This window comes from Molothrus ater, chromosome 5, assembly GCF_012460135.2.
Source record: "Molothrus ater isolate BHLD 08-10-18 breed brown headed cowbird chromosome 5, BPBGC_Mater_1.1, whole genome shotgun sequence".
NCBI lineage: Eukaryota > Metazoa > Chordata > Aves > Passeriformes > Icteridae > Molothrus > Molothrus ater.
In genome coordinates, this window is record NC_050482.2 from 8,848,895 (window position 1) to 8,862,122 (window position 13,228).

A 13,228-nucleotide genomic window follows, 5' to 3' on the forward strand; every position below is an offset into this window, starting at 1 on the left:
ATTTGATGTTCAGGGAAACAAGTAAAGTACTTTCTTAACTATTACCGTGTATTTAAGACTCATTTTAAAGTAAATTTAAGCAGATAGCTAACAAGGTTTTGACTTGAGGGCAGGGGGGAGAGGGGGTGTTTGTTCTTGTTGTTTTTCTTTCCTTTTGTATTGTTTTCTTTCTTTTTTTAATGAATGAGAAGTCAAGTTTTGAGAAGACTCAATCTTTTAAAAAAGAATTGCAACTATACCGTGAGCTATAAACTTTGCATAAAGGAGCCAGTTCCCTGTGAAGAATGTAATATTTCTATATCATAAGAGATTACACTTTCAAGACTTAAAAGCCTCTTTTGAAGGACTGCTTTTGAGTTTTTATCTGTGTCAATTTAAGGAAAAAGATATTATCAGTTGATTTGCTCATAAATCACAGGTTCAGCTAGGCCTCTGAAGGTCATGGAACCAAGCTCAAGCTGTCTTTCTTGTTTGATCATAGAACAAACTGCAGGTGAAACCAACTTTTGAGCAAATTTACAGCATGTAACATGTATGGCATAGCCTAAATTAAGGCTATACTCTTCTTGATACAAATTGCATTTCCAAGAGGTTTGTTGTGGCAGTGGCCTGGCCCCTCCTATTTGTTCTGATCCAAATCCTCCTTACCCAGGCCTGATGCTGTCCAGTATAGCAGGACTGCCCAGCATGCCAAGGATGTGCACGTTGGGAGGGATTTAGGGAATGCGTGCACATGTGTGGTGGCATTAGAAGTCCCAGCAAGCACACAGAATTCATCTTTGCACATTAACAGCAATGTTTACTGGGCTTGCTCTGTGTAAACAGTCTGACATCTGTTTGCATGAGAAAAGTAAATCTTTCCTAAAAGGCTGGATTAACCTCTGAGGCAAATTTAGTAGAAAATTTGAAGGAGAAATGTGCACAGATTCTCTACAATATGAATGTTAGAAGTAGGCAAAGAGCTTTTTGTCACACATTGTACCTTAATCCACAGCAGTGCCTCTGTGATCTAGTTTTAGTAAAAATCAGATCTTGGGATGGTTTTGGGGTTTTTTTTTGTTGGGGTTTTGGGGGGTTTTTTGGTTGTTTAGTTTTTTTAAGTCTGAAGATAATAGCCTATAGAAATGCATATGCACACATTGATGGTTCGAGGATCAGGTCACTTGAAGACTCTATAGATATTAGTTATGTTTGAAGCTTGCCAGAAAATTCTAATAATAACAATTTATAGTATTTTGACCCAGCTTAGTTTCAGGATCCTAAGAAATTGAACTCCTGAAAAAACTCTATTTGCTTATATTATATTGATAGACATCATTTTTAGAAGAAACAACAAAAAAGAAACTTTTTGTTTACTTTTTAAGATAACTCTATTAATGTAGAAATTACATGCTTTCAAATGCGGGATGTTAAATTCCTAATTTCATTTATGGATCCCTAAATGATTGACCAGGTCTGTAGAGATGCTGAACAATCATTCCTCCTATTTGATGGAATAAGGGTGAAGTGGTTAATATATTAATCCCTTAATAATTTGCAGATCCAGAAATTGAGGTTTCCAGGTTTTCTAACTTGACTTAGCAGTGAAAATGAGTTCATCAGTATAAAAACCTGATTGGAGACCTTCCTAGAAAATCCGAAGAGCGGAGTAATTGACTTTCTTTTCAAAGTACTTCAGTTTGACAAAAATACCATATGTGACAGAAACACTGAGGTCATATTTAATGTATAGCTTGATCTTTGCTCAACCAATGCATTACCATAACTTTTCCCATTACAATTATATTTTCTGCTCTCTGTCAGCCTTCCTGCAGCAGATTTCTCAAATAACACTGTGCATTCTTTTGGTGCATGTCTTAGCAGTGTAACTTATTGTGATGACGATACCATGCTTTGCAAATGACTCCACGCACCTGGAACTTAGGTTACGGACTTTTAGTTCCAGGGCTGGAGCTGTAATGTCTTAGCAAGTCTTTAAACTTGGCTTTACAAAGAGATGGCTTTGCACTGTCCCAGACATGCAGTGCAGCTTCCTGAGGGAAGGGAAAGGGCAAAATGCCAGACTAGATGGGAAGCATTTGGCCCAGCAGGATGTCCCCGACATTTCACCCTTAAGGTCATGGTTCAGAATGTGACTTCCAGGCAGAGCAACCTGCAGGGAGGGACAGGATCTCCTGTGGTACAGAAGCTGTCACCAGGTCATTTTGCTGCCAGTGGGAGTACATTTCCCTGTAGTTTAGGGCTGTTTTAAGGTCAGGAGTCAAATATCTAGTGCTTTTGTGGTTACTGTTGCTCACGCAATTGATCATGTTTGTTCCTGTGCGTGCAGCGTTACTCACTGGGATGACGGAGAGTGTTTCAGTGCCTGGAGTTCATAAAAAACTCTGGGGACGTCATCTGTTCATAGTGTCTTGAACTGCTGAAGCTCTCTGAAGCTTTAAACAGATACTAGTTATTTCTCAAAAAAAGTCCTGTGTTATTTTATGTACATAAAAAGTGTCAGGACTGCAAAAAGCAAATGCATGGCTCCCTACAAAGGCATTAGTTTTGGTGCCTCGTTGCTCTGAAAAGCTTCAGCCCCTCTGCTTTAGGCTGCATTTCACCCTCAGTCCCCTGTGGCTCCCGATGTGCCAAGCTGCCACCTCAGCAGCAGGGGACAGAACAAACCATATGGTCTAAAGTGACAAAATAGGTGCAGATCACTTTTAACTTTCTTCTTTCTGCTCTGCTTATACCTGGTGGTGAAAATAAATCCACCAAAATGCCTGGGGACATTCCAGTTTCTCCTTCAGCAATTCTCATCCTTTCTACATTCCTGCCCCACAGCTCAAATTGTGTTTTCCTGATGGACCAAACTTAAGGACCGTCTGATATTTTGGTAGCTACAAGAGCCAGACCCACTTTTGTGCAGGACATATTCCAAGGCACAGCATTGTAACCTAGCTCCCTCATCAGAGCAGGGAGATGTTGTTTCATTCCACATTTTAGGCATTATTTTCAATTTATCCAAGAGATAAGTTTCAGTATCTTTTTGCATCTGGAGGTTTTTGCATCATGATGGGAACTTTGGTGCAAACATCTGGTCTAGCAGAATTGTAAGAAAAAAAGCCACAGATTCAGTGCCAGCCCTGAAATTCAAAAGTTGGATGATGGCTGAGTCAGGCAGAAGACACACAGCAAGGACTGAATTTCCACTAGTATCTTCTGTCAGGGGAGTGTAATTTGGTGTTTGAATCTTTACGTCAATGAAAAAGAAGGTCAAGAGAGTTGGGAAAAAGAAAAAAAAAATATATTAATTCTGCAGCCTAAGTTTGCATGCTTTCATTCTTTTATTTTACTATATAACTCATTGCCTTTTTTTTCTTCTAATACCTTGAGTGTCTTAAGTAAAACTAATGTTTTTGACAGTTTCATTGGGAAAGAGGAGAAGTAACTGTACTGAGTGACATTTCTGATTTGATTCGGATATATTGGAGAAGTAATAGGAAGGAGGAGTTTAAAGTTTAGTCTCAGAGTAAGAAGTAAACTTCACCTTGAAATTAATAGGAATCATGCATGTCCCTAATGCCATTTTACCAGCAACACATTCTTCATTTTTCCTGAGACTGTTGGTGAATTAAAAAAAAAGATGTTTTAAAAAAAATTAACTATACAGCTGTGTTGTAGCTAAATTATTATTTTCCCATACAAGAGAAACAGTCATGTGTAACAATAATGTCAGAAAAACCCTAGAGTGATCTGTATTTCCAGTCAAATGATGAGGATGAAGAAAACAATAGAAAAACAAAGATGAATGTGAATTCTCTGCAAATGTTCCTCATTTTCTTTTCTCCCTCTCTCAATTTGTTCAGGGGTTGCAGCTAACCCATGATTAGTCCAGCTTTACCTCTAACATTTTTTCACATGTTGATTAATGAGGAAAGGCAGGCTTTGAAGCCATTTTCTTCTCCCAGACAGGTGCAGTGTTTTAACTGTGAAAGAGCTGACATGTGAATTATTTGTAAAGAGGGAGCTATCTAAACACATCATTAGCAAAGGACAAGAAACATTGACTGAACCTGGTGCCACAGCACTTTCAAATCCTTGGTTGTTTTCCAACTTACTGATCGTTTAAAGATTTGCCATCATTATTGGCAATATTTTTTTTTCTTCGTTGCTAAATTCAGATTGTGAAAATCAAGTGTCAGATTTGCATGGAGTTCTTTTCCCTTTATCATGCATTGCCAGAATCTATGGCATGTGCCGTAATTCAGTTAATGTAAATTTTGGAAAACTTATGTGCTTATCATGAAAGATGAAAGTACAATTTGTTGATACTATCTCATGAAAAATCTGCTCCCACTTCACTGAGAAAAGAAAGCGATTGGTAATCAATTGCTTCATTTTTAATGATTTTTATGTTGTTTCCTATGGAACAAAGCTATCTTTCACGTTAAAGTTTTATTGTATGCTCAAATTTAAGGACATGTCAGCAAGCTTTTATGAATCTAAGCCTGTGTACTTCTGAATTGCTAAATCCTATTTAGAAATATTTTAGAAGAGTTACTGATTTTGACATGGTGGGGGGTGAAACAGTGAATCCACAGTTGAACAAAGCAAAATTTCTTTTATCTAAGTAATCTTCTCACTTTCCTCAGAATTTAATAAAATACATTTTACATCTATAGGTCAGGAACCAAAGACCACATTAAACATTCAAGTGAAAGGTTAAAGATCTACTACCAAGTAATGAAATGCCAGGTGTTTATGAAACTCCAGAGCCCTGTGGGGAGGAAAGCAGAGAGGAAAGACAGGAGGAGTTCTGAACCTATGGGTAAAACAACATAAACAGGATACCAAAAAGAGAAGTGAGGGGGGAAAGCAGTAATGAAGTGTTGCTCAATATGTGTGAAATCGGAGCCATAATTTTATCCTGCCAGAGGATAAGAAAGGAATGAACAATGAAGGCACAGAGGAGGAGGTGACAGTCACCCTAAATCAGTGTCCAAGGTTAACACAGGACACTGTGTAGGAGCACTGCTTCATTCAAAATAGGAGTCATGATGGGCTAGGATTAAGGGACATAACCAATTTAGACTTTTACCTTTCTCTGCAGTATCCCAAGGCAGAGGGGGTACAGCTCCATCAGTTAACACAATTATGACTAAAAAGTGATGGCTGTTACACAAATGGCAAATAGTTATGAGTAGCAGGGTGCTGGACTTGGGGGTCCAGTGATCTTTTCAAGTCTAGATCTGCCATTATTCTGCCTTTCTTTCACTGAAAAGAGGCAAAACCCTGGAGAGGGCACTTTGGACTGGCACCCAGCCAGCTCAAACAGCCAGCTGGAGCCCTTCCAAGTGTGGGAGGTGCACAGCTGTCAAGAGGCTCTAGACTACAATACTGGCAGAGCCACCGGCAGGCAGATGCTACTGCTGAGATTGCATCAAGCCTCAAGCTCAAAGACATCAGTCCTGTTTTCACTCAGGCAATGTGGGAACTTGGTCTTTGCACAGTGCCTTATGAAACCCAAATGTCTGGAAGTTAGCTGCTTCTTCCCAGGCTTCTCCCTCAATTTTGCAAACGTGGATCTTCATGTTGACATGAAGCCTGGGCAGAAGAAAGGGATTTCCTTGTTGTCTTCGAAAAGCCAGGCCTCCAAGCACTTCCACCTGGCCCCTGCTCCTGCTGCTCTCTCTGGAGCACAGCACCACAAGGAAACACCTGTCCTAGACATATTTCTGCCTACAGCTCCTTATTTGTGGATTCTTTTGTAAATTTTATGCTCCTGTTTTTACTGTAAAAAAGGAGTATTTAATTGGAGTGAAATGTCACTAGCTGATCCCATTGAGGACTAGTGCCATGTGCTGTGGGTTCTGCAAAAGAAGAGCAGCCTTTTCTAGTTTGTCCCCCTGTTATCTTCTGTGCATGTGGCTTCACCATAATTTATCTGGTTTAAACTCAGTGTGGTAAATCAGAAGTAGCTTGTGCTCATGTAGCACCTGTTGTCAGGGCAATCGATTTTCCAGGAATTTCCTGAAATTTGTATCATTTCACCCTCTGGGTACTGAGTAGACATGCTTATATACAGTTTACAAACAGCGAAACTAAAGCTCCCAACACCAACAACTGGGGGCAGGAGCCAAAAAATACTTGGCCAGAGAAACTGACAACCAGAGATACAATCTGACCTGCTTTTGTAGCAGCTGATTTCTTGTGTCTGCTGCTCTCCTGTCTGTGGCAGTACACAGACCTGTATCCATCCATCCATAAGACTTTCCTACATACCTGTCTAATGCATATGTTACTGAAGACTGTGACAACTGAAGCAGTAGGAAACAAAAATCTCTGTCTCTGGTTGTATTATTTCTATGTGAATTGTTCTTTCTGGTGATCTCAATATGGTCTCTAAAACTTTTTTAATGATTTCAAAGTCATTTTCATAGAAACTTAGAAAAGGGTAAAGCTAAAAGCCCTCTAAGGTAATCTCATCCATCCCTTTGCTCCAAGAGACTCTATTATGATAAAGTACCAGTGAGTTAGAATCATAACAGATGGAGAATCATATGTATGTATAAATTTTTTCCCATGGAGTAGCAGAGGGAATCGTGTGCAGATTTTTTACATAAAGAAACAGTGTGTAGCTTACCCACTGTGAATAAATCTAATTTAGTCATCTTTATGCCTCCCTGATCTTCACCCTCTGAAGTTTGCTGGAGGGTCAGATGTGCTCTCTGGGAAATTTGCAGATTCTCTGTTGGTTCTTTCTGCCCTCAGCCCCCCTTCTCAAACCCACTACCCAACTTGAGCTGGAGTTTCCCCCCTTGGCAGTGATGCCACCAGCAGAGCTGAGGCTGCCTCCAGCAGCAGTCCAGGCCTGTGGGTGCCAGCTGTGCTGCAGCCTCTGTGTGGCAGCAGAACACAGCACGCCTGGGAGGGAACAGCCTGGGACAGACCGGCATCATTTTCAAAGGAAATGCTGGTGCTGGATGTCGGGAGTTAGGGCTCTGCTTTCTACTTCCACCTCTGCTACTAATCTTTATATGATCTTTGGCAAATCACTTACCTTCTATGTTTCCCAGATGTAAAAATACTTAGGTGCCCAATGCCCCATCCTGTTTTTGGTTTGGTTTGGGTTTGGCTTTTTTGTTGCTTTTTTTTTTTTTTTTTGAGGAGGGGAGCTATTTTTTTATTTAAGTTGGTTTAGAAATAATTTTCAGATTACCAGATATATAACTTACCTGACAGTTTTACTGGTCTAAGGTACACCTTACTTCTAACATGTGAGACCCTGCATTTTTTAAATATTTATATTAGTAAATGAAATTACATCTCTATGCTGTCAGATTTCAGCTCCCACTTGCAATCTTATTCTTTTGTTTAGGGTTTGGATTTTTTTTAAGTCTTATTTTTCTCAAAGTTATTCTCCACAGATCTTAGCAATAAAAGAGCTGTACTTTGTTGTATCCATCCAGCCTTATTGCCTGCTTTTAATCACATCTCAGTGAGTCAAAGCCAGGATCAATTTCCTTCTGTAAAACTTGGTTGAAGAAGATCAGAAACACAGCATTTTGCTGTAAAGATCAGTAGTAGTATTCATATTCATCATAACAGGGCCTCAGCATTGCAAGCACTCTGGTATTTTGGGTGTATTACAGTTACCTCAGAAAGAGCTGCTAAAAAAATGATGGGATTAGTGGCAGTCAATAGCTCTCCTTCCTTGGAGAATGCAGCCTCACTGACTGCACTGTGCTGTGATGAGTGTTGCTGTCTGTCCTGTCAGCTGTACAGCATGTGTCTTTTGCTACTGCACGCTGAGTGTCCGTGATCCAGATGTTGCAGTTAGGAACAGGACTCAGGCCTTGAGGGAACTGCTGGTTTCTGTCCCAGCTGTACCACAGGGAAGGGACACGCCATGTGCCAGCCAGGCCGTGCCTCCACCTCAGCATAGCATTGACACACATCTCATTTTGACTGTGAGACTCACCTCCTGTGCTCTTTTCTTGTCCACCCCCACAGCTGAAGGCTGATGAAAGGATCATTAAAACGGAGCACGGGCTGCTGATCCGCAGCTTGCAGAGAAGGGACGCGGGAGCCTATTTCTGCAAAGCCCAGGAGCACACCTTTGTGCACACCATTGTGAAGCTGAATTTGAACGTCATCGAGAATGGACAGATGGAGAGCACCCAGAAGACGGAGGACGAGGAGGGCCGGGTGAGGGATTTGCTGACGGAGTCCCGGCTGAGGTACAAGGACTATATCCAGCTGGTCAGCAGCCCCAGCTTTAGCCTGGATGAGTACTGTGAACAGATGTGGCACCGGGAGAAGCGGCGGCAGCGGAACAAAGGTGGTGCCAAGTGGAAGCATGTGCAGGAGATGAAAAAAAAGCGAAACCGAAGGCACCACGAGCCAGCCAGGCCACCATCGACGTAGTTTGTAAATGCTATTTAAAGAAAGGACATTTTCCATAAAAAAAAAAAAGAAATACTGTGTTCTGGTTTTGTGCATCTTGCCTATGAGTTAGTACTGCTTCTTCTTGAAATCAGAAAATTTACCATCACTGTTAATCTGTGTGAGAATGTACAGTGGGATTCAATGCCAAATGAGATGTTCCTTATTGGAGTGCTGCAAACCAGGCAATCATTTCAAATGCGTTCATTAAAAAAGAAAAAGTGTACACTTTTAGCTAATTTCTGGGTAGCCTTAGACTGCGTGAGCTGTGTTCTTTACTTCCTTTGTAATTTTCACATAGGGTTTAGTGTTTGTGTTCCCATATTAACATTTGCTGCCACATTCCACCCCAGAGGTGGCTACATTTCAGGGGAAGGCAGATGTACTTCCAGTTCTTTGGCATCTTTCTGAATAAGAAGCATGGTAGAAATGTGTGACAGATCTGCAAAAATACCCCTAATTTACCCACTGGGCCTGTATACAGGCACACGGGTGGGGTTTGCTAGCACAGAGAGGCACAGCAAAAAATCAAATTAAGTTTTGGCTTAGGGACAGCATTCATTCTGCCCATAAAAAAGAGAAAGCATAATCATAGTTTAAGAGAGGGGAATTATCGAGTGTTACTCGTTAGTGTTTGAGTAGCCACCAGTTTGCAGTCCATCTGCTGAAATGAAATGCTGACTCTAATTGAAATTGCCACCGAGATGCTTGGGAGTAAATTTCCTAAGTGGTCCATGGGAGGTATGTGCACAAATCCTATTAACAAATAATGGGACTCTTGCCTGCACCTCTTCTATGCCTCTAAAGGTTTGACTCTGACTGTTTCTCTGGCCCTTTGCTGGCTTTGTTTTACGCAGAGGAAAAGAAAATTAAAAGACAACAACAAGGCTAAAATGAAAGACGATGAGGGAAATATGTAGTGGCTGAGACCAGTGCTCTTGACACAGAGCTGACATTCCTCAGATGTGTGTATTCTTTGGGATTTTTTCTCAAAGGTCTTATGTATTTTTAAGTTGAAAATTTGCATTGTTGGAATTAATACTTTTATTATAATTAAATAAGAGATGTCCACGTGTAAATAAAACTTGTAAGTTAGAAATTTGCTGTATACCATAATTTCATTTGTAAAGTGTTCCTTGTTCCTTGGTTTATATTTTGGGTTTAATAATGTAAATTTTTACACATAAGCAAGAAATACTGGCCTCATCCTTGTCTGGTTTACATCAGTATTATTCAATTGATTTTATTCCTGATATGCAGCAACAAACACAAGCTCAAAATCAGGCCTACTGTCTCCTCTCATGGCTGAGTCACAGCCCCCCCTCTCCTCTGTTCCATCTAACCTCCCTCCGTTTTGCCTTTCACGCCTTTTTGAGTGTGAAATGACAAATTAGCCACTTCCTCACATGGAAGACAGCTTTGATGGATACCAAAATGACAGACTTTACTTGTTTCTCATGCATTCTACAGATCTTGAGAGCAAAGTCTGTGGGAAATGCGTGCAATTGATGTGCACCTCATTAAGGGACCAAAACTGTTGGCTCTGAAGCCCTCGCCCGTGCTGGTGTTTGTGTGCGCATTCAGTCACAGATCTAAAATTGTGAAGGTCCAATTTGCATCGCTGTTCATTTCCTCTCTGTTGCAAGTCGGATATGGCAAAGTGTTTGTCAGATTTCAGAAAGGAATCTCAGCTTACCCACGTTTCTTGTAAAACCCGAAAGCTGCGTTTGCATGTGTTGTACAAAAGCCAGCGATACCATATGTCATTAATTTTGGATGCTTTTTTAATAGGAGATGTATGAGTTAATTAGGAGATATTAGATAGCATGCGTACAATGCTTTGATAGTGTAAAGCACTGAGTGCTAAATATTATAAAACACATCTGTGGGGAAGAGGGAATTTCTCAGCATAGGACCTTTAATCAGCAGAAAGACTGATGCTGAAGATACTAACCAGTCGTACAGTACTTTGAGAACATGCAGAGAACTTTTTGGCATTTTTGCTGCAAAATAATGTAGACCAGGCATTTCACAAGAGGCTCATCAATTTGGGTACCTTGATTTTAAGGCCAATTAAGACTACTTAGGGAAGGTATGGGGGGTATTAAACTACTACATATAAAGCACAGGATACTTAATATTCTTGGCTGGAAGATTATGCTGTCACCATACAGAACCTGCCTAGTTATTCCTTATTAGATTTTTATCAGTCCACAAAGTCCCATTTCTCTGGCTTGGGCATTAAGGAAATGAATGGAACCACACCAAGGCTATAGAATGGCAGGTGGGCTGCATTTGCAGGCACTGGCAAAGGATCCACTCTTGTCATCAGTGGTGACATGGTACTTCAATTGACAACTCTCATCACATGTTTGCTTACTTCATAAAAAAGCAAAGCAGGGTCTTTTTTCATACTTTTTCTCCATCAAGACTAAATAATCTGATTTATGTTTGGGTATGATTAGGGGTTTGTATTCTAAAAATGAAACCCCCCCCCCCAAACTGACTTTAGTAGAAATACGGGGTAAGGGTCTCAGTACTGGGAACATTAGATTTAAATGGTTGAATTAAAATGTTTTTGCTCTTAAAAACTACTTTCATTTCTTTTATTTCAAATGTTCTTGCAATGAGATTCTTCTTACAGAAATGACCTCATCAGTCTGGGGTACAGTGGTACCATAAAACCCCAAGTGAGATATAAGAACTCTTCCATCATGGGAAATAAATTCAATATCCTCCAAACCAGTGTGTTGCATTGAGTTCATGCCACCCCAGGGAACATATGTAATAGTCCCACATAGATAAAAGTCTGTGGTTTGATACACTGCATAAGATGAATGCTGTAGCTGGCAAGGGTAGCACACCTCATACAGTGGAGGTAATATACATGCAAGGAATCCAGGGGACTTTGGAGACCAAGGAATGAGAGTGATAGATTGACAATCACTACTGGAAGTAAGGCAGGGCTTTGTTAGGTGGGACTCAGCATTGCAAACTCAGGAACAGGAACAGGAGTAGCCGTGGGTCTTTTCCACAACCTTCAGTCCCTGAGGGAGGTTCAGAAGATGAGCTAGGCCAGAAACTGCAACAGAGGAGTAGCCCCCTCTTTTCAAAGGGGTTTAATCTTTAGTGTAATTTAGAGGCTCAACTTGAAGCTTGAATTTCAGTTTGATGATTTGGGGCTCAGCTGGGCTGCTGTGAGCTGTACTATGAGCCACAACAGGCCCATAGTTAAAATGAAACTGAGCCCTGCCTCTTTCAAGAGTGCCATAAAAATTTAAACTGAATTAATTTTTGGTACAGAGTGGAAAAAAAAGTTGCCTCTGCATTAATAACTGTACCTTTTAAACAGATCCCTTAGTGCATTGTTTCATGTCATGAGGTTCAACAAGGCCAAATGCCAGGCACTGCACTTCGGCCACAAAACAACCCTGCAGTGCTACAGGCCGGGATGGAGGAGTTGGAAAGCGGCCCAACCTGGGAGTGCTGGTTCATTGTGGCTGAGCATGAGCCAGCATGTCCCCAGGTGGCCAAGGAGCCAATGGCCCTGGCCTGTGTCAGGAATAGTGTAGCCAGCAGGACCAGGGAAGAGTTTCTCCCCCTGTTCTCAGCACTGGTGAGGCCGCACCTCGAGTGCTGCGTCCACTTCTGCCCCCCCAGTTTGAAAAGGACAAGGAGATACTGGTGTGTGTCCAACAAAGGGCAAAAAGGACTAGAGAACCTCTTCTGGGGAATGACTGAGGGAGCTGGGAGTGTTTGGTCTTGAGGAGACTCATGTGGGACCTCATCACTCTCCACAGCTCCTGAAAGGAGGGAGTCGTGAGGTGTGGGCCAGCCTTTTCTGCTGTGCCTGCCATGAGGGGATGAGAGGAAATGGCCTTAAGCTGAGGCAGGAACGATTCAAATTTGATATTAGAAAAAATCCTTTTGCTGCCTGGGTGGTCAGGCATTGGAATGGGCTTCCCAGAGAGGTGGTGGAGTCACCATCCCTGGAGGTGTTTAAGAGGCACCTGGATCTGGCACTGGGGGATGTGGTTTAGTGGTTCAAGGGTTACAAGGGCAGTGCTGGGCTGACAGCTGGACTAAATGGTCTAAAAGGCCTCTTCCAATTTTGTGGTTCTGTGATTCTAATCTTTGCTTCTATATGATCTATTTATTTGAATATGCATTCAACAGGGATTACAGTTATTAATACATTGTCTTTTTCTTCAACAAAACCTTTCTATTGACCGTACTTCAGCAACAGGTCAGTGCTCGACTGAACCAAAGGGGTTTCAAGCAGACTCTTAGAATAACCAATACAATGTGAGCTGTAGTTATAAGAATGCTGAAAACTGATATAAGCTTTAAAGCCCAACAGGGCTCTAAACTTTGCAGCAATCTTGCAGTCAGTTAAAATAAAATAGAAAATGGGATTAGCAGAAAAAGGAATAAAGTATTAACACTTACTCTGATAAACTGGTTCTGTTACTGGAAACCATTCCAACAACAGGTGTGAATGTGTGTTCATGCCATAAGCAAATACTTTCCCCTCTAAGCAGTTAAGCTGCTTGAGGTATCTAAGAACCTGAGTACTTTTCAGGTCATATGTAGATTTTGTCCCCAGTTCTTATGTCACTTATAATGAAGTAATTAGGCTAATTGCAACAGATACCCCCTGGTTTATGTGCTTTTGAGATCAGAAGATTCCTTCAGTTCAAATGGTATGAACCTCTTATTCAAACCACTATGGGTATTGATCTTCATTTAACATTTCAGATAATGAATAATTACTTGTTATCATTACTCATTGATCATG

The 13,228-nt window shown here is 41.1% G+C and overlaps 1 protein-coding gene across 1 annotated transcript in view; it reads left to right on the forward strand.

Annotated features, from left to right (window-relative positions):
- The window catches only part of SEMA3D (semaphorin 3D), a 129,527-nt gene extending 118,355 nt beyond the window's left edge, over positions 1–11,172 (forward strand). Inside the window, exon 18 of the mRNA XM_036401220.2 lies at positions 7,999–11,172. Within this exon, the coding sequence (XP_036257113.1) occupies positions 7,999–8,412 (414 nt within the window). The 3' untranslated portion in view covers positions 8,413–11,172. The remainder of the gene's footprint in view (positions 1–7,998) is intronic.
- The last annotated feature ends 2,056 nt before the right edge of the window (positions 11,173–13,228 follow it).